This window comes from Ovis aries, chromosome X (assembly GCF_016772045.2).
Source record: "Ovis aries strain OAR_USU_Benz2616 breed Rambouillet chromosome X, ARS-UI_Ramb_v3.0, whole genome shotgun sequence".
Lineage (NCBI taxonomy): Eukaryota > Metazoa > Chordata > Mammalia > Artiodactyla > Bovidae > Ovis > Ovis aries.
Window position 1 is genome coordinate 10,803,183 of NC_056080.1, and position 22,258 is coordinate 10,825,440.

The 22,258-nt window shown below is 41.6% G+C and overlaps 1 protein-coding gene across 2 annotated transcripts in view; it reads left to right on the plus strand.

Moving 5' to 3' along the window:
• FRMPD4 (FERM and PDZ domain containing 4) overlaps positions 1-22,258 on the plus strand; it is a 219,702-nt gene that overhangs the window by 167,102 nt on the left and 30,342 nt on the right. For both annotated transcript variants that reach the window (XM_042241812.2, XM_060407979.1), the window contains exons 6-9: positions 259-366; positions 5,145-5,276; positions 10,515-10,634; positions 19,994-20,130. In XM_042241812.2, the coding sequence (XP_042097746.1) occupies positions 259-366; positions 5,145-5,276; positions 10,515-10,634; positions 19,994-20,130 (497 nt within the window). The remainder of the gene's footprint in view (positions 1-258; positions 367-5,144; positions 5,277-10,514; positions 10,635-19,993; positions 20,131-22,258) is intronic.

Here is a 22,258-nt window from a genome sequence, read left to right on the forward strand (position 1 = left end):
CCTCATCTGATTGATCTTCTGATAGGAAAAGGTCTTTCAGTTGAATCAACTGAGTTATCTGTAGCTAGAGGAGAAGAATTTTGCTATAAACAACTGAATTCAGATATCACCAGAGGGATAGTTTGGTTTGCCTTAGAAAGTTTGATTTTTTTTGTATGTTGTGATTACAATAAATTGCTGCTTCTACAAGGGGCAGAATCCTAATTCGACTGATGTGTGACTCTTTTTTTTTTGTTTGTTTGTTTGTTTGTTAAATAGGAAACTGTTAAGGATAATTCACTTCTTTTTATGCCAAATGTCCTGAAAGTCTATCTGGAAAATGGGCAAACCAAATCATTTCGCTTTGACTCCAGCACCTCCATAAAGGTAAGAGGACCCACTGAACTCTGTACCTGGAGACTACCAGGTATCACATGAAAGTCCCACTGTGAGTTTTGTGTGGGTATAGCTTCATTTAGAATTATCTGTTTATATCTGAGATTGTTTTGGTTGTTTCCAAATACAGTAGTGTGTGAATACTTAAATACAGACCCAAACAAAAAATTTAAATGAAGAAGATTCTGCTCTGTGTTGCAAACCAATATAATATGCTATCAGTCATGAAATACTAGGACTAGTCATTTTAATGCAGTTGAAAATTAATTAAAATAGTGTGACTGTCACCAAGAAGCCTTGGCACCCTGCCCAAAGCCAGCATGATTTCTCAGCCATGTCAGCCACAGAGAAGATTAAGATGTTAGCTGTTAATTAAATGCCTTCTACTTTAGTGTCCAGCAAAAATAAGGGATAGAATAATGTAAAGATAACATTTACTTTGAATTGCTGTAACCAATTTCATGGAAACGATACATAAAAAGGCAGAAGTGAGTCCTGCTTTTAGGGCAGGGGTGAAAAGAGGAGTCACAGAGCAATCCTCTTATTTCAGAACCACAGGTGAGTTCTCCCTAATGGGGATTATTACAAAGCGTATGGATTTGTTTCCCCCATGTTTCCTTCCTGGGGGAAAAAAGTGCATATTCACTATTTTATTGGGCAAAAGAGTGTTCAGAAATTGATTCCTCCCTAATGTTCCATCAGCCTAAATTAGGCTTTCTTCAAATGACACAATAAAAAAGATTTTATTGAGGTAAAAATAAAAGATACCTAGTGATGAGCTGTATCATAAAGTATCAAGAGAATATACATTTTATATTAAAAATGTCTATCAATAGTCAGCCTCTAATTCTCATTATTTTTTTTAATTAATCAGCATATACCTTATGAGTGGAATCATTTCTGCCAAGGCCAACTTGCTGTGTGTTCTTATTGCTATGCTACCACAAGCAGCTTGTTCTGAATTGCTTTAAATAGGTAGTGATTTAGCAGGTAATAGAGCAGACAATATTAGATTGATGATGTAGCATTTAAATCACCTTTAAGTCATTGCAGATGAAATATTAACTTCCTTTGTATAAGACTGCTAATTTTAAGTGGTGATGACTGAAAAAGTCCTTTTCCTTTTTTTCCTACTCAAAATCAATTTATGGGGAGATGTGACTCCAATTATTGATCAAGTAACTTAGAGGTCAGCAAACTTTTCCTGGAAAGGACCGCAGAGTGAATATTTTAAGCTTTGTGGGCCAGCTGTTCTCTGCTGCAACTACTTGACTCAGTTGTTGTACCATGAAAGTAGCCAGAGACAGGTAGGTTCAGAAGGTCACTCAAAGGACTTACAGAACGCAGCTAATTGGTATACTCACAGTTACAGTTTATCACAATGGAAGCCTACACATAAGAATCAACAAGGGGAGAAGATGCCCAGGGCAGCAGAGAGCAGGCAGAGAGCTCGCAGCCATATTCCCCCAATGAAGTTGTGCCAGCAATGTTTATTTCTCCTGGCACTGACCTATAACAAAACGCACAGAGTTCTGCCAACCGGAGAAGCTTGCCCAAGCCTTGATGGTCAGAAATTTTATTGGAGATTGGCCACTTAAACACAGCTGCCCACCTGTGTGGCTGACCTTAGTACCCTGACCCTCCAGAGATAAGCTGATAGCACATGACTCAAGGCCCCCACCATAAATCCCATTTATAAATCCCATACCCATAAATCTCCACCATAAATCCCATAGACTATCCATTATAGCCCAAGACTCCCCAATGAACAAAAACACCCCTATCAAGCAGGACCTGCCAAGAGCTTAAAGGTTACCTCCCAAGAGCCAGGGGCAAAGAAGCAAACCTTTCTTTAGGCAAGACTAATCCTTTACTACACAGATAAAAATATATAAATAAATGGCCATGGCCAGATTTGAAATGAAAGGGCCAGGCTCTAGTTTGAAGACCCCTGACCTAACTCCAAAGAGATACTCCCTCTGATATTGTGTCTTGTTCTATGATACCAACTGGTCAGAAAAGCTCATTGCCATTGGACCCCTTACCCATCTGAAGATATGGGTGAAGATTTGAATGCATTTCTTAACTGAAATAAATTTAAAAGAGAGCCCTAAAAAAAGAGAGAGAGCCCTATTGTTAATTCCTTCTGGCCTCTTTATTATAGGAACCCACCACAGACGAAGTTTGATTTCCCTGAGAATGGCAGATGACAGTGAGAAGATGGGGAGCAATGTGAAGAATTCACATCAAATTAAAGTTAGCTTAGCTTATGCCTAATAGCCTTATTATCACAATAGATGCAGCCTGGTAGGCATAAAATGGAAATCGTATAGGTGTGAAAGGGATATGACACTGTTTAAGAAAAATTGCCAAAATTTTTGCTTACAGATTCACAATAGGGTAATGTTATTGTTATCACATGTCCTTCCCGGTGATTCAGAAAAATGTTTTATAAAGAATGTGTTGCCACACAGAGGCTGGTTTTGTTTTTTTCTGAGACTTGAGCAAAAATTCTGAAAGAGAATCCCTTTATGAAATTCATAATAGTCATGGAATTTCTGTTGAATGATTTTTTTTCCTGGTGAGTAGTTGTGGGGATCTTTGTTTTAAAGGGGCCTGAATAAATTTAAAACGATCCACAGAGAAAAATCAAAACCTCAAGAAAGATCAATTTAAATTTTTTCTTTTTCTCTATGGCAGGGGTTTCTCTCTCTTGACATTGGCGATACTTTGGACCAGATAATTCCTTTCATGCTAATAGCATCCCCAACCCCAGTGTGACAACCAAAAGTATCTCCAGAAATTGCCAAATGTTGCTGTGGGGCAAAATTTCTCTGGGTGGAACACCACTGCTCTATGAGATTTTCAGCATCTGAGTATTAATTATCTTTGAAGAGAGATCATTTACTTGTTTTCAAGTACATGAAAAAGTAATGGTTGACGACATTTGTTTGCATTGCAGTACACTTGTGTTTGTGTATAGAACACCTTTCTGATCATAAGTGTTTAATTGTATAAAGGATTACTGACACAGCTTGTTTATTGTACCCTCCTCAAAGATTTAAAATAGAAGCTGATATATGTATATTGTTACATCAATGAAAATAATCAATAAACAATCAAAAATCAGAATAGAAAACATTTTTATTTGAGCCAAACTGAGGACTATAGACCTGAAGCCAGCTTCCCAGAATGCTTTAGGAAAAGCATGGTTTTCAGCACAGTTTTATATCTTGTCAGAAAAAAAGAACATTAAACAGGTCAGCAATACATTGCTTCAGAATTTCAAAACAAACCCAGACCAGCATGTACACAACGAATCAATCTGGCCTTGCCACCCAGGTAGGGAGTCCTATCATCAGAGAAAGACCAGCATTGGCATCCCAGGAAAGGATACATTTCATCTTTATTTTTAACCTAGGCATTCATGACTTCTGGTCAATGGGCCCTTTACTTTAATAATTAAAGCAGGTGCACAATGTTTGATAGGCCACAGACAGACTGTTCGAGTTAGCAAAATTCAGGTTAACTCATGCATAAGCTGGAATGACTTCCCAAGACCTCATTATGTGAAAATTTCTTTTATCAACTTGATACCCTAACTGTGTGCCAAGCAGTGCTGTAATCTGTATGGTCTATGAATTCGTGTAGTCCTGGTATCTGTTCTGCAGCAGATATCTTTATGATCCCTGGTTGACAGACAAGGACACTAAGGTACCTCAAAGGGAAGTAACTGGCCCTAAGCTGCCAGCGGATACAGAAACCCGACTGTTTGCAGAACCCATTTCCTTACTACCACCATGTACGCTTACAGAGGGGTTGGCAAGCTTTTTCTTTTTTCTGCCATGAGTCAGATAGATAGCAGATATTTGGGGCTTCCCAGGCCACACAGTCTCCATTGCCACCAGTTTCAGGTCTGCCCAGGCAGAGCACAAAAGTAGCCCATATATAAAGAGATGAGTGAGACTGGGTTCCAGCTGGATTTGGCCTGCAGGCCAAGCCCTGGGGTAGACCGCTTTCAGGGATGGTTCAGTTGCCTCCCCATTTAGAATGAGGGTGTCTGAGCCAACTCCACTGCACGATCTGTGGCCACGCTCTCTAAGACCTTAGGTGATAGGTAAGATCCTCTTCCAGCCATGTACCAGACTGCTTCTCCGTGTCTGAAGTCCATAAAGAACTGGGGTGGGGGGGTTGGCCAGGAAAAGGGCAAGCAGAGAAAGAAGGCCCCATATCTATATCTTTCAGGGGGTCTTTGGAGCATCAAGCTTAAGAATCAATCAAAGGTACAAAACAGAAAAATCAGCCTATTTGTACACTTTTTAGTCATGGTAAACTCCTTGGCTGTCTTGACTACTAACTCCAGAGGGTACCTGGATTGGTTTTTAATTGAAGTAGAATTGATGTACAATCTTATGTTAGTTTCAGGAGTACAGTACTGTGATTCACTTATATAGAGAGATATAGATATGTATATATCTATATATATTGTTTTTCAGATTCTTTTCCCTTAGAGATAAGTACAAAACATTGAACAGAGTTCCCTGTGCTACACACTAGGTCCTTGTTGGTCATCTATTTTATATATAGTAGGGTGCATAGGTTAATTGTAATCTCTTAATTTATCCCTCCCCCTCTCCCCTTTGATCACCACAAGTTTGTTTTCTATGTCTGTGGGTCTGCTTCTGTTTTGCATATAAGGTCATTTATATGTAGAATCTAAAAAGGCTACCTTGATTTTGATCACATATCTTCAATGTTTCCTCTGTAAGGATGTCATCTTAACCCTTCAAGAGAAGCTCTCCATCAAAGGCATCGAACATTTCTCCCTCATGCTGGAGCAGAGGACAGAAGGGGCTGGAACAAAGCTGCTTTTGCTTCATGAACAGGAGACCCTAACTCAGGTGCGTGAATGCTACCTGTGGTCCACGCTGCCTGGCCGAGCAGAGGCCACCCAGCCCCGAGCTCCCTTGTCCTTGAATCGTTTCAGCACCTTCCCCACAGTCCTGGGCAGCCCGACTAAAGGAAGTGCTGGCATTCATAATGGATTTTACACCTCAAGGTGATGTTTCCCTTTTCGTCAATTTTTCATAGACTGTCAGTTGCTCTCACAGGCAGAATTGTCAAAGGCTCAGCAGTGACTCACTGGGGGCGGTGGCTCTGCAGAATTATATGTTATGTGATGGTAATGACTTATTCACCTGTTCCAATAATTGATCTCTAGAAACTATTAAAAAGAAATGCTTTCTGAGATGATTTAAATGAAGCCCAAATCGTATTTCGTTCTTTTAAGTTCCGAGTGCCTACCTTGGAGTTTTTTTTTGGAAGCCTGAAATCCCTGACCCAGTCCTGCCCACTATAAATATGTAACCCACCAATGTGTCCCTGGTGGCTCAGGGGGCTTTCCTGGTGGCTCAGATGGTAAAGCGTCTGCCTGCAATGCAGGAGACCCAGCTTCGATCCCTGGATCAGGAAGATCCCCTGGAGAAGGCAGTGGCACCCCACTCCAGTACTCTTGCCTGGAAAATCCCATGGATGGAGGAGCCTGGTGGGCTACAGTCCATGGGGTCACAAAGAGTTGGACGCAACTGAGCAACTTCACTTTTCAATGTGTCCCAGCTCCTGGTCACCAAGGTGCCACCCCCATCTGTTAGCTGGGGAGCCAGGCAGGCTGCTTGGCTGCTGAACTCAGCACAGCACCGTGACTTTCCCTGTGATTCCACACAGGCATGGTCTTTGTTGTATGTACAAGGGATTTCACCAAATTTCTCTTATGTAGGAGAGTTCAACGAAGAGGGGACTTTTTGCACAGGGGTGTGAGCAGACACCAGGAGAGGCAGGCAGTCAAGTTACCCCCACATGGATGGAGTAGCAAAAAGTGTCATCATGCTTAGTTGCTTTTTGGTTGTCATACAATTAAAAGCCATACATCGGGACCTGGAGGTATCCTCAACTCTCTCGATTCAATAAAACTTAATGTGATGACTTTCTTACAAAGTCAGTATTTGTGTTCATTTATATTCCTCTCTCTAAACTTGACCTTTTATTTTTATCTACCTGTTGATATTTTAAATCTCATCTAATTGTTTATTATTGTTTGTTATTATACCAAAACACACTTGGAACCAGATGACTTTTTTATTCGTTGTATGGGAATGACGTTTGTCATTATAGGGGAACGACTCGTGATATATTCATCATTATAGGGGAATGGTCCCTAATATAGTCGTCGTTATTGGGTAATGACCCTTGATATATTTGCCGTATAGGGGAATGACACCTGATATACAGAGTCCCACATGTGAAAGGCCAGTGTTTTGCTGAGTTCCCCCATAAGCCAATCTTTAGACAAGGATTTGGACTCCAGTGGTTTATTTGGGAGGCGACACTGGGAAATACTGGGAGAGGAATAGGAGGGGAAATGGGATAAGGGGGTGCCACTAAAGAATGTTTTCAAGCCAGTTTCCATTGTGGACAGCTGGAGCTCAGTCCCACTGGGGACACTGGGAACCAGAAGAGAGCATGCCTCAGAGGTATCCCCCTCAACGGGAAAGGGGACTGGGGTTTTGTCTGCTAACATCCTGTCCATAATTGGGGGTGGGCTTCTCCCAAGGACAGCTACTCCCTGGCTGTGCTGGTTTGCCCTGGACTGGCAGATGATCACAGGTGTTTGCAGTACCAGCCTTCACCTTGGAGCAGTAAATGCCAAGGGGATGTGGGTGGACAGCCAGTTACTATGAGTCTAATGGAAACCTCCCACAACTTTTTGATATTTCTATTTCTGCCTTCCCCCAGAACTTCCATCTACCACCTAGAGATTCTTTCAAAAATCTTCTCTGATGCTAGGTAATCACAACTTCTCATTCTAGGTTGATTTCCAATTTTTAAATTCCTCTTAAAACATTAGAAGGAAACAAAAGCCCTCTAACGATGATTCTCCCCTTATCTTTCTAAAAGACGCTTTGTTTTGTCTTTCATCACAACTAATAACAAAGTGCTGAAACTTGAATATTCTCTCTAGACAGAAAATTGACAGTATAAATATCCTGAAACAAATTGGCTATATGCCTTTGAATTCAATACATTTGAAAACTTGACCCGTAAAATATTTATAGGCATGATAGAAAGGAGGAGTAAGTATAAGAAATATGTCCAATAACAAAAATTGTTTTAAAACATTTACCTGTGATGAAAACCCCCAAGGAACTGCTAAGCAACTCTACCTGAATTTTTAGCAGTTTGACACTAAACTTCTATCTAGAAAATAATATTGTTATTTACATACTACCTAAAATTTCCAAGAATTTGGGTTTTTTGCTTGTTTTAGAGACTGTAACTCTTATGGACTGCCATTTTTAATGAGTCTAACTGCAGATGGTGACTGCAGCCATGAAATTAAAAGACGCTTACTCCTTGGAAGAAAAGTTATGACCAACCTAGATAGCATATTCAAAAGCAGAGATATTACTTTGCCGACTAAGGTCCGTCTAGTCAAGGTATTCCAGTAGTCATATATGGATATGAGAGTTGGACTGTGAAGAAGGCTGAGTGCCAAAGAATTGATGCTTTTGAACTGTGGTGTTGGAGAAGACTCTTGAGAGTCCCTTGGACTGCAAGGAGATCCAACCAGTCCATTCTGAAGGAGATCAGCCCTGGGATTTCTTTGGAAAATGATGCTAAAGCTGAAACTCCAGTACTTTGGCCACTACATGGGAAGAGTTGACTCATTGGAAAAGACTCTGATGCTGGGAGGGATTGGGGGCAGGAGGAGAAGGGGATGACAGAGGATGAGATGGCTGGATGGCATCACTGACTCGATGGACGTGAGTCTGAGTGAACTCGGGGAGTTGGTGATGGACAAGGAGGCCTGGCGTGCTGCGATTCATGGGGTCGCAAAGAGTCAGACATGACTGACTGAACAGAACTGAACTGAAAGCATGCTTTTGCATTCCATTCATTTATTTCCCAAAACTAGTGTAACCTACTACTGATAAAAATAGACTCAAGGTGGCTTATGGAAAATTCAGGACAGATTGTGAAAAGTGAGACTGTTAGTCACTAAGTCGTGTCTGACTCTTTGCGACCCCATGGACAGTGGTTCGCAGGCTCTTCTGTCCAAGGGATGCTCCAGGCAAGAATACTGGAGTGGGTTGCCATTTCCTTCTCCAGAGGATCTTCTCGAGCCAGGGATCGAACCCCAGTCTCTACCACTAATTAAAGGAGCCAGAGATACGATGACCCCTGACTTTCTACCATCAGAGCAGATCTTCTGACAAAACACCCTGTGACGTCACTGTTATATGCAACAGCAGCCCTGCCAGCACCCAGTTCTCTTAGGGTCCCACATATCCTCCTTCCTGGTTTGCTTTATGATCAGCCAGTGATGACCAGCCTAGAGCTTATGGGCTCCTGAGTTCGCTCAGTTTTGCAATCCTGCCCACAGCTGGAAAGCTGGTTCTCAGGTTGCCCAGTGTCCCTTTACATATGGGATGTGTTTTTCCTTTGAAATTCTTCTGTATAGCAGAGTCAGCGATGTAAATTCTCAGTGTGTGTGTGTGTGTGTGTGTGTGTGTGTGTGTGTGTGTATGAGTGTGTGCGCATGGAAACCAGGGATTCAATGAAGCTGTTATTAATACTATTTTTCTTTTGAACATGTTTTTCTTTTTCTTTTCTTTTTTTGGCTTCACTGCACAGCTTGCAGGATCTCAATTCCCTGACAGGGATTGAACTCACCCAACAGCAGTGAAATCCAGGAAACTCTCTATTTTGAACTTGTATTTATTTATTTACTTTTTGTCTGCTACAGCATGTCCAACCTTATTTCCTCTAAGGAATTGAACCCGTGCCCCCCTGTAGTGGAAGCACAGAGTAGTAACCACTGGACCATCAAGGAAATCCCCATCATATTTTGAACTTTTAAATAACAGTTCACAAACATTTTTTTTTGCCAGATTTTTCTGCTTCAGAATAGTAGTTACAAGTGCATCAAACTACATGCAAGTGCATCAGAACGTACACCCAGATGCACAAAGCTACAAGTCAAACAACTGTGTGGGTTCGTGCTGCACACTTTTAATTTCATTGCACTGACCTCCTCTTTAAGGGAAGTTAAATATACCTTCTTTTTTAAAATATTTTTTTGTTTTTATTTTATTTTTTACCTTTTTTCTTAAAGTCCAGTGTCTTTCATTCATTCAGCTGTATGTGAACCACCTACTGTCCATTGACTGATTCCCTTTTGTTACAGAAAGAATTAAGAAACTAAGACCTAGCAGGTGTCACACATTGTGCTGGGGGAAAGGAAAGCAACTCAGAAGGATCCACGGTCCTTAACCATGAAGGACCTATATTATATTCTCAGCCCCTTTGAACAATCTGAAAATTCATGAGAGTAGAAATTAGGGTAGTTTTGGAAACTTGTGGACTCCAGATTTAGTGACTAGGCCAGAACGATTGTCCCCCAGCCTTTCAGTTGGGTATCATGCAGGTTGTCACTGTCACGTTTTCACTGCTACCGTCATCCTAGAGCCTAAGGGAGAAACCCATGACAGTGGTATGCAGTGATAAACAGTAGTAGTTTATCAGAGACTGATAAGACAGTCTCTGCGCTTTTCCCCTGGGGCTCCTTTTGCGCCCTGCCCCCAGCCTCCCTTGAGTGTGTGACTGTCACTTACAACAGCCAGCATCTTCAGAGGACTGCCCTCAGACAGCTGGCACCCATCCTGTCCATACCTGGAAACTCAAATCCCCCCGGGAGAGGCCAAAACCAGTGACTTATCTGTGCAGCCAGGGGACCCATGGGGTAAGCTTCCCACCAGAGTCCCCCCGGGACACCCCACAGCCGCCTCTGCTGAGCTGGCCTGAGCTGGTGCCTCTGCTGTCTGGTCTCCTTCCTCAGCTCCCTCACTGGCCTCTACTGGGAACAGTTCCTTTTTGAAGTCCCTCGTTTCAGGGACTGCTGTGGGGGAACATGACCTAAGTCATAGGTGTGTGCAGTTTTCAGGGAATGAATATGGATGATAGTTACTAAAATAACCTCAACCACTTCCTTCTTCAGTGTCCAGAGAAAGCTGCCTTTGCTTCTGGCCCACAGACCTTTCTGCCAGCACTGAAGCAGTCTCGTCATTGGTCTGTTCTTCTAGGTGACCCAGAGGCCCAGCTCCCATAAGATGAGATGTCTTTTCCGAATCAGCTTTGTCCCAAAGGATCCAATTGACCTTTTAAGGCGAGATCCAGTTGCTTTTGAGTATCTGTACGTTCAGGTACGTGATAACTGGGGCATGTTTCATACTAACATTGTGGGATGAATAGACTGTGGGGTTTGCCTCCCTGAATTCTTTCATTTGGGATCTTCTTTCTCTTCATCCCTCACCCCCCACAAGCTTAATGTATTATAAAAGGATTCCATGGTGCTTTTATTTTAAATTGAAGTATAGTTGATTCACAATATCATGTTTCAGGTGTATAGCACAGCGATTCAGTTATATATATATATTTATATATAAAGTATATATATATATATATTTTTTTCAGATCTCTTGCCTTAATAGGTTATTATAAAATATTGAGTAAAGTTCCATAGTGCTTTGAAAATTTTCACTTGATTTTGATTTCATCCTTGTGAAAAAATGGCAAGAGTAGTAGATGAACTCTTTCATATCCGTCACCTAGATTCACCAGTTATTCCCATTATACCACATTATTCTTATCTTCAGTGTGTGCACACATTCTCCTCGGCCCCCACCACACACAATATTTTTTCTAAACCATATGAATGTCAGTTACTAAAACCATACTCATTTACCCCAAAATATGTCAGTGTATTTTGTAGTAACGAGGACATTTTCCAATATAATCATTACACAATTAACCAAATAAGCAAATGTGACACTGATACATTTCCATTATGTGATCTACAGTTTTATATCCAAAGTTTGCCCATTGTCCTAAAACTGTCCTCTATATCAATTTTTTTCTAGTGTAGGATCCACTCTAGGATCTCATTTTGTATTTAGTTGGCATGTCACTTTAGTCTCCTTCAATCTGGAGCATGCCTCACCTCAGCCTTTCTTTAATTTTCACAACCTTGACAGTTTTGCAGAATGCTGATCAGTTATTTTGTAGAAATCCCTCAATTTGGGTTTCTCTGATGTTTTCTCGTGATTAGATGCAGCTCTGCACTGGGGTCAGAAAAGCAACACAAGTGACTCCATGCCCTCTGTAGTGCATTGTATCAGCAAGCACATGGTATCATTCTGTCCCCTTTGTGGTAAGGTTCACACTGCCTCTTTTTTTTTCTAGGAAGTTTTACACATTGACTCTTGTCAACATAAGCATTAAGTGACGTTTTCCAGAAATTACTACTTTCCCTTTTCTAGTTAATAAGTACTTTGCAGAAAGTCACTTTGCAACTCCCTTTTTATCATTTCACCTGTTCATTTTAGTATTCATTGATGATGCTTGCCCAAATCATAATAATATTATTATTGTAATGGTTGAAAATGATTTGCCTAATTCCATTATTTCTTCTTCAGTTATTCATTGGCATTCTCCTGTAAGAATTCCCTTCTCTTTTATTTATGTATTTTGTTCATTCATTTATTTGGTGCTTAGATTGTTCTAAAACATCATGATATTCATTGTAGTAGAATTACTAATTTCAAGGCAGTAAAACTTTAAGAAGATAGTATGTTTTGCAGTCTCTGTCTGATTCTGGGATATAATTTTTTAAAAAATAAGGCTTTCAGAAATGAGAATCTTTCCTAGTTAGTCCCAAAGGGAATTGATCCACTTGATATTTAGGCAATATTCCTATATTTCTCTATAACTGCTTCCCATTACTCTTAAATTACCAATATAATCACATTAAACAGTAAGAACCCACTTACCTAATACTTAAGCATATACATTAGAATTACTCAAAGAGGTTGTAAACCTTAATGTAACCTTCCCCCAACAGAAAAAGGAGGTAAAAAAAAGTGCTGCTCTCTTTGGCTAGGGGATATCTGTTAAGTCAAAGGTTGCTGGAGCCCTAAGTAAGAAATACAAAGCAAAGAATGTAGGAAAAAGAAAAGAAATATTCCTTTACTCTGGGTAGTTGATAAACTGGTATTCGTTTTACTATTCCTAGTATTTACTTGTACACTGCAAAGCTTTTGTGATCTTTAAAAAGTTGGGTGTGAAAAGAAAATAGAAGTTGGCAGAGAGATGTAGAAAAGATAAATGTCAAAGGTTAGGAATAGTGACAAATTAAGTAGCAATAAGCCCTGGAGAGCAGAAATTAAGTGGGAGAAGAAAAGCAGAACATACTGGAATATTTCAACCAACGAGGGCACTCACACTGTTAAATGTGTCCCACCTCTTTGGAGGAAACTATGGTATTTAGAGCTGAATGTGGAATGAAGCAGGGCAAAGACTAACAGAGTTTTGCCAAGAAAATGCATTGGTCATAGCAAACACCCTCTTCCAACAATGCAAGAGAAGACTCTACACATGGACATCACCAAATGGTCAACACCAAAATCAGATTGATTATATTCTTTGCAGCCAAAGATGGAGACGCTCTATGCAGTCAACAAAAACAAGACCAGGAGCTGACTGTGGCTCATATCATGAACTCCTTATTAACAAATGCAGACTTAAATTGAAGAATGTAGGGAAAACCGCTAGACCAGTCAGGTATGACCTAAATCAAATCCCTTATGATTATACAGTGGAAGTGAGAAATAGATTTAAGGGCCTAGATCTGATAGATGCCTGATGAACTATGGAATGAGGTTCGTGACACTGTACAGGAGACAGGGATCAAGACCATCCCCATGGAAAAGAAATGCAAAAAAGCAAAATGGCTGTCTGAGGAGGCCTTACAAATAGCTGTGAAAAGAAGAGAGGCGAAAAGCAAAGGAGAAAAGGAAAGATATAAGCATCTGAATGCAGAGTTCCAAAGAATAGCAAGAAGACATAAGAAAGCCTTCCTCAGCGATCAATGCAAAGAAATAGAGGAAAACAACAGAATGGGAAAGACTAGAGATCTCTTCAAGAAAATTAGAGATACCAAGGGAACATTTCATGCAAAGATGGGCTCGATAAAGGACGGAAATGGTATGGACCTAACAGAAGCAGAAGATATTAAGAAGAGGTGGCAAGAATACACAGAAGAACTGTACGAAAAAGATCTTCACAACCCAGATAATCACTATGGTGTGATCACTCATCTAGAGCCAGACATCCTGGTATGTGAAGTCAAGTGGGCCTTAGAAAGCATCACTATGAACAAAGCTAGTGGAGGTGATGGCATTCCAGTTGAGCTATTTCAAATGCTGAAAGATAATGCTGTGAAAGTGCTGCACTCAATATGCCAGCAAATCTGGAAAACTCAGCAGTGGCCACAGGACTGGAAAAGGTCAGTTTTCATTCCAATCCCAAAGAAAGGCAATGCCAAAGAATGCTCAAACTACCACACAATTGCACTCATCTCACACACTAGTAAAGTAATGCTCAAAGTTCTCCAAGCCAGGCTTCATCAATACGTGAACCGTGAACTCCCTGATGTTCAAGCTGGTTTTAGAAAAGGCAGAGGAACCAGAGATCAAAATGCCAACATCCGCTGGATCATGGAAAAAGCAAGAGAGTTCCAGAAAAACATCTATTTCTGCTTGATTGACTATGCCAAAGCCTTTGACTGTGTGGATCACAATAAACTGTGGAAAATTCTGAAAGAGATGGGAATACTAGACCACCTGACCTGCCTCTTGGGAAATCTGTATGCAGGTCAGGAAGCAACAGTTAGAACTGGACATGGAACAACAGACTGGTTTCAAATAGGAAAAGGAGTACGTCAAGGCTGTATATTGTCACCCTGCTTATTTCACTTCTATGCAGAGTACATCATGAGAAACGCTGGGCTGGAAGAAACACAAGCTGGAATCAAGATTGCTGGGAGAAATATCAATAACCTCAGATGTGCAGATGACACCACCCTTATGGCAGAAAGTGAAAAGGAACTAAAAAGCCTCTTGATGAAAGTGAAAGTGGAGAGTGAAAAAGTTGGCTTAAAGCTCAACATTCAGAAAACGAAGATCATGGCATCCAGTCCCATCACTTCATGGAAAATAGATGGGAAAACAGTGGAAACAGTATCAGACTTTATTTTTTGGGGCTCCAAGATCACTGCAGATGGTGACTGCAGCCATGAAATTAAAAGACGTTTACTCCTTGGAAGAAAAGTTATGACCAACCTAGATAGCATATTCAAAAGCAGAGACATTAATTTGCCAACTAAGGTCCATCTAGTCAAGGCTATAGTTTTTTCAGTAGTCATGTATGGATGTGAGAGTTGGACTGTGAAGAAGGCTGAGCGCTGAAGAATTGATGCTTTTGAACTGTGGTGTTGGAGAAAACTCTTGAGAGTCCCTTGGACTTCAAGGAGATCCAACCAGTCCATTCTGAAGGAGATTAGCCCTGGGATATCTTTGGAAGGAATGATGCTGAGGCTGAGGCTCCAGTACTTTGGCCACCTCATGCGAAGGGTTGACTCATTGGAAAAGACTTTGATGCTGGAAGGGATTGGGGGCAGGAGGAGAAGGGGACGACCAAGGATGAGATGGCTGGATGGCATCACTGACTCGATGGACGTGAGTCTGGGTGAACTCCGGGAGATGGTGTTGGACAGGGAGGCCTGGTGTGCTGCGATTCATGGGGTCACAAAGAGTCGGACACAACTGAGCGACTGAACTGAACTGAACTGAAGGTCCGTCTAGTCAAGGCTATGATTTTTCCAGTGGTCATGTATGGATGTGAGAGTTAGACTGTGAAGAAGGCTGAGCACCGAAGAATTGATGCTTTTGAACTGTGGTGTTGGAGAAGACTCTTGAGAGTCCCTTGGACTGCAAGGAGATCCAACCAATCCATTCTGAAGGAGATTAGCCCTGGGATTTCTTTGGAAGGAATGATGCTAAAGCTGAAACTGCAGTACTTTGGCCACCTCATGTGAAGAATTGACTCATTGGAAAAGACTCTGATGCTGGGAAGGATTGGGGGCAGGAGGAGAAGGGGATGACAGAGGATGAGATAGCTGGATGGCATCACTGACTCGATGGATGTGAGTCTGAGTGAACTCGGGGAGATGGTGATGGACAGGGAGGCCTGGTGTGCTGCATTTCATGGGGTTGCAAAGAGTCAGATATGACTGAGCGACTGAACTGAACTGAACTGAGGATGTTTACTGTTCATGTAGATAAACCGCAATCATCAGGAAAAGGTAATCCTACTCCAAATAGATGTACGGTGCACTTCACTCCATTTTCTATCCAGATCAATGAACTGCCATGAGTTCGGCTTCCTTAAATGTTAAACTTTGGTTCCCTGGACCCCTCAACAATATTCCCTCTTCCCCAAAGGCCAGGTAACCCAGACCTGAGTCCATGGGACAGCCTGATTCTCAGCTGACCTGTTACTGCATCTTCCCCATATTCCTACTGAGAACTGACCCAGGGCTCTGCCACTGCAACTCACATCACATATACTATGTTTTAAGCTTATTAGTTGCAAATACATAGTTACAGGTGCCTATCAGTGCATGGCTGTAGAACGTGATATGCATTCAGTTGTCATTCTCTATAATTATATACTCATCCCATTAACAAGATGATGCTTTAAAACCATTTACTCGGCTTCTGTTTTAAACATCACAAATTTATTGCATTTCTAAAAGAAGAACACAGTTGTGTTTGTCTTGGGGAGGGGAGACCTTTTAAGTACCCTGGGAGTACTGCTAAGCATGGTTCTATTTAAGTCTGTTTACTCAAATCTAATGCAGTTCATGGAGATCTTTCTTATTCCAAAGATACATCCTTTATACCTGTGGAACTGTCCTGAGAACAGGAAAACCTGCTGGGACTCTTGCCCTGGGACTAGCTGAAGACTGAAGATATTTCTGCTTGTGTGTTGCTTGGCTGGTGGATTAGCTATTCCTTCAAGGAGTAGCCAGTGATGGGTGGTGGGGCAGGGGTGGGGACCATGTTATGGTGGGTGATAGAGACCAAAATTAATCTATCATCATCTCATTTATCCTTCACTGAGAACAGGAAATGAAAATTTCTTGGACTTAGACCCCTGTTTCAAAATGCCTTGTATCATACAACATGCAGTCTGTCTAAAATTACGTATGTGTCTAGCATGAGTCCATGGATCTGCAAATGGTTCTATGTCCCAAGTGTTGATTTTAAGGTACTAAAAGGATGCAATAAAATTAGCCTAGAGAACAAAAGAGGAAATAGAAACAGTGTCTATCACATTACACAGCCAAAAATCAATTCAACTTAGTGAGCTCTTACTGAGGGCAGTGGCCATTGATGAGGTGAGCCATGACAATGACCACAGAGGTTTAGTGATAATATATAGAAATGTCTTAACCATTAATGGACCATGAAGTATTTTACAGATTTTAGCATATCTAATAACACTAAGCCCTAATAATCCAGACTCTTCTAATTCATAATTATAATAAGCTCTGCTGACATTTTACTGTCCACCATCTAGTTTTTAAAAAGATGGTACACCAATTGGTAAACAGGATAATCAGGTTACAAAATGTGTTCAAACACTTTAGCAGTATTTTTTTTTTTAGTATCTCACATGTTCATTATAAATGAATTTTTGTAGGTCTAAAGTGGAGTCTGTTGAGATCTCTGTTAAGCAAATCAGCAACCGCCATTTGCATGCGTAACTATTTTAAATAATGCACTTGAGAGTAATAAATGAATAATTTGTACCAAAAATATGTATAAGTCATATGTCACAGTAGTTCTCTGGGATCAGTCTGAACTAATTATATAATGTAATTAGTGACTAATCACCTAGACAAAAAAATTCACCCAGAAGTCTGGTTAAATACAGGAGTGGGAAACAACAACCTCGGTTGCAATTCTGAGAAGTGATAGTGATGACTCACCTTTATAAAGCACAGTCCGTATCATGAAACATCCTCACAGGTATACTAGCAACCTTGAGAGTTAGCTGTTGTTAGCTTAATTTTTTTTTTCAGATAAGAAAACTGAGACTCAAGAGAGATGGAATGCCAGGTCCAAAGTCATTTGATTAGTGGTTGAAAGAGCCTAGGATCCCACTTAGACCTTTTGTCTCTAAATTCTATGCTAAAATCCTGTTTCACATCTGTTGGGCAAGTCCTTTTAGCAGTCCTAAAATAAAGTAATTTATATTAAAAAAAAAAAAACTGGTTCTTTGAATGCCTTTTATGGCCTGGCACCCTATCCCTCAAAATGACCCTAACTGGACCCTGAAATGCATGGTGCCCCATTGTGGACAGTCCTGAGCTCTTGGAAATAACTGGTAAATCTAAGCCCACAAAAACAAAATGGCAGCTTGGAATTGCTCCCAGAGGCTGTCTTCCTTCAGAGCCACCCTGTCTCCTGCCTCTAATCACACCCATTTCCAACCAGAGTGAAGTCCAGTCCAGATAGATGTAGACTTTTAAGAAGTGGAGAAGGAAAAGCATATGAAGAATGGAGGGGAGGGAATGTGGCTTCACTCTTGGGGGTGAGGGGTGGGTTGAGAGGCAGACAGCCAGAGCAGGTGGGCAGGGCATACCTCCATAGCGCCAGAGCGGCATGGGGAGGTATTCAAAGGGCAGAAACCATCAGTTCAGTTCAGTCCTTCAGTCGTGTCTGACTCTTTGTAACCCCATGGACTGCAGCACACCAGGCCTCCCTGTCCATCACCAACTCCCAGAGTTTACTCAAACTCATGTCCATTGAGTGGGTGATGCCATCCACCCATCTCATCCTCTGTCATCCCCTTCTCCTCCTGCCTTCAATCTTTCCCAGCATCAGAGTCTTTTCCAGCTAGTCGGTTCTTCATATCAGGTGGCCAAAGTATTGAAGTTTCAGCTTCAGCATCAGTCCTTCTGATGAATATTCAGGACTGATTTCCTTTAGGAATGACAAGTTGGATCTCCTTGCAGTCCAAGGGACTCTGAAGAGTCTTATCCAACACCACAGTTCAAAAGCATCAATTCTTTGACGCTCAGCTTTCTTTATAGTCCAACTCTCACATACATACATGACCACTGGAAAAACCATAGCCTTGACTAGATGGACCTTTGCAAGAGTACATGTTCCCATTCAGTCAAATCAATGCATGAAGTGGTCATAAATGTACTTACTCAAAAAAGAGCCAAGCAAGTCCTGATACAGTTTTCCGTTTGAAATCTTTTGGGAGGCAAGGCGAAGAATAAAAGAAGGGAGAAAGAGGCTGTGTTTTTTAGCCCAAGAGTTTAGTTTCCCATAACAAAGATAAGTAAACACACACGCATACTATGCTTATACGGGACGATGTTTCTCATCACCATTTGGTTCAGTGTTTGATCCATGAGGAAGTAAGAATGGCACCCTCAAACCGTGTGGTCCTGGAGGGCTTGGCATGTTACAGCACCCTCTCAGCACCTCTTCAATCTGATGCTCACCCCAAACCCTGTGAGTTAGGTGTTGCCCTTTTACATGTGAACAAAATAAAGCCAAGAGACTCCCTCAAAGTCACAGTGAGGGCACTCCCCACTGGAACGGACTGGCAATTTCAAGAGCCACCCCCCACAGAATGCACCAAGGCACTGTGACAAAGTGTGCATCTCACATCCTCACCCCCTGCCTACTCTGGCCACGTTGTTAGTATGAATTCCCATTGTACAGATGAGTAAACTGAGGCTGCAAGAGCAAAGTTAACTGCTTGAAGGTTATACACAGAAGTAGCCATAGTGAAGCCAGGACTCCCAAGCAGGTGTAGGTCCAGAGCTGCTGCTCTCCATCGCCTTCTAATTCTGCCTCCCTGCAGCCTCTCTGGATGCTAGGAAGAGGGTGATGTTGCTGATGACAGCTCTTAACATGTATGAGAGCTTCCGATTTATTAGATGGAGTTCTAAGGGCTTTATCTTGTTAACTCATTTAATCCTCGTCACAACTCAGTGAATGGGGAGTATTATCCCCAAGTCACAGAAGAGGAAACTGAGGTACAGAACAATTAAGGGGCTTCCCCAAGGTCACACGGTGAAAATGGAGAAAGAGGATTGGAACCCAGGATTCCAATCCCGATAGTCTAGCTCCACAAGCCGCATCATGCTACCAGGGTTTCACGTTTTCAGTCGTGACACCTGTGTTTGGGAATTCCATTCCTAAATTCCTCGTTATTTTTACAAAAAGCTAAATATTTAATTAGCAGCTCGCTCGTGATGAATGTTCAATGTTTGTGTGGTCTGTGTGCGTATACTTAAATACTGACTCAATTCCAAGCAGCTTCCCTGGTGGCTCACATGGTAAAGAATCTGCCTGCAATTCAGGAGACCCAGGTTCAATCCCTGGGTCAGAAAGATCCCCTGGAGAAGGGAATGGCAACCCACTCCAGTATTGTTGCCTGGAGAATCCCATGGACAGAGGAACCTGGTGGACTACAGTCCGTGGGGGTCGCAAAGAGTCGAACACAACTGAGTGACTAACACAGTCACTTCACTTTCATGTGGAAGTGAAGGTGGGACACAGAAGAAACGCGTGTCACTCTAAGGCGACATGATGCATCCTTTGACAAGCTGCGCCCTCTGCTGGTGTCTTTTCAGAGTTGTAACGATGTCGTTCAGGAGAGGTTTGGGCCGGAGCTGAAATATGACATAGCCCTGAGGCTGGCAGCACTGCAAATGTACATCGCAACCGTGACGACCAAGCAAACGCAGAAAATCTCTCTCAAGTACATCGAGTAAGTGCTGACTCTCCGAACCATTTTGAAGACAAAGATGCTGTCTCCTTAATGCCCAAGGGTATTTTTGATGTGTATGTCCGTTTCCAAAATTGATCTTGTTTGTGACAGAGCATCTGTTAACCAGAGGCAAAATATATGAATGTTCTGTTCATTTTCGGTGGAAGAGACCATTTCTTCTGTAATCCACCTTCAGAGAATTATGGTTAAATTGAAGGTCACATTGCAAATGAAGCATACATTTTAAAATTCCCAAATGAACTTGGCTCCAAGCCAAGGTCTGGTCTCAGCACTTTTCAGACGTTAAGCTGTTTGATTCCCGCAACCTCCCTATGAAAAGCGTAGAACTGTCACTCCATTTTACAGATGAGAAAGCTGAGAATAGTTAAGTAATTTATCCAAACCACACTGGCTATTAAGCAGGGAGGGTAGGATTTGAACCAAGGCAGTGGGACTCCGCATTGCACTGTTGTTTGTGTGATCATTTGAAGAACTGTGTTTAGCAAATGGTGTGCATAACCACAGATTACCTTCGGATGATCAAAATGCCATATAAAAAGTAATTTTTTGAGTCATAATCCACCTCATCTTCATGTAACACTGAAAGCCTTAGTGTCTGTTCCACCTCCAAGTGGCATATGGCTGATTGAAACCCTCCATCCCAAAGAAGTTTCCCACAGGCTAGCTGCCTGCCAAGCCTTCCCATGTTCCGCAGTGGCAGGTTGACCCTCCCACACAGCAAAATGGCTTCTTCTCAGCAGGCTTGAGAGCCTTTTGGGGGGAAGATGAGAGCTTCCAGCTTGTGGACTCCCAACGCCCTCATCTTACCATTCTCAGTTGTCCTGTCGCTGCCTAGGGACAGATCCTTGTGTGCAGTTTGAGAACCATAGGCCTTCCAATCTCAGTGCACTTCTTTTTGCAGATGGTTTGTTTCTTTCTCTCTTAGTTTCTCTGAAAGCCAAGAGAGATTCAGCTCAAAAAGAGGTCTCACACCCAAGTGAATCTCTTCACACCCTCACTCAATCCCCTTTCTGAGGTTTTTGGGGACAGATGAAATTGGATCCCATTTGAAAATGTGGCCTGCACAACTTGTGATGATTTTCAGACAACCAAAATGCATCTCTGTTCCTACTCTCTGTACCCACATTTTACCAGGTTGGACATGGTACAGTCAAAAACTTCCAGAGATATCTAGCTTGCCTAAGAATCTTGCAGAGCCTGTGATGATTAATTAATGTTCTCATTAATTAATTCATTCACACAACAAATGTTCACTGAGTATTTTGTATGATATTTCTACTAGGAGAAAAGAAAATAGTAATAAGTATAAATTGTTATCTTAACCTTTGAAGAATTTTTGATCTGATTATAAAGACAAGACATAGAATGTAAAATAATGATATAAGTAGAATTACAAGGTAGCCCATCAGAAGTGCCAAATGATGGACGAAAATAAGTACAAGTTGAGGAGAAGGAGGAGGAAGCAAGTGGTGATCATGAAAAACACCATCTTAACTAGGGAAAAGCATGTGAATGGCCAAGTGGAGGGAGGCTGACTTCCTACTCTTCTTTAGAGAGAATCTGGAGCAGGAGAAATAACCAGAACCTTCTCAGAAGTCTTCATATAATTTAGAAGATACTGGTTGGGCACATGACCGATCAGGATAAATTTCCTAGAATTCAAAACATGGAACCGTCTTAGGATAGGATTCTAGGCATTGTTGGAGAACTAGATTCTTGGCAAGAATATACTAACCCAGTCCCATTGTTTGTTTTTTCCTAGTATAGCCACACCTATGAGAGATGGTTACATCTCCCTTTCAGTACCAAACACACTTAAGGGTCCTAAATCCTACCCTGACTCCATACCGGAAACCCGCTACCCACCTCAACAAGAACTATTGATGGAAGGAGTTAGATAGACATTATCTGGGTGGGAGAAAAGAGGATTGTGTGTTTCTAAAGAAATCACCATTGGTGAGAGAGATGGGGAGGAAAGAATGGTTTGGAACCATGAAGGAAGTATACTCATCCTTCTAAGGGAATAGAGAAAGACGACCGTGGGCGGACAGGGGGAGGTGACAATGAGAATAAACAAAGGGATGGGGAAAAGTTGTTGGAAGTACAG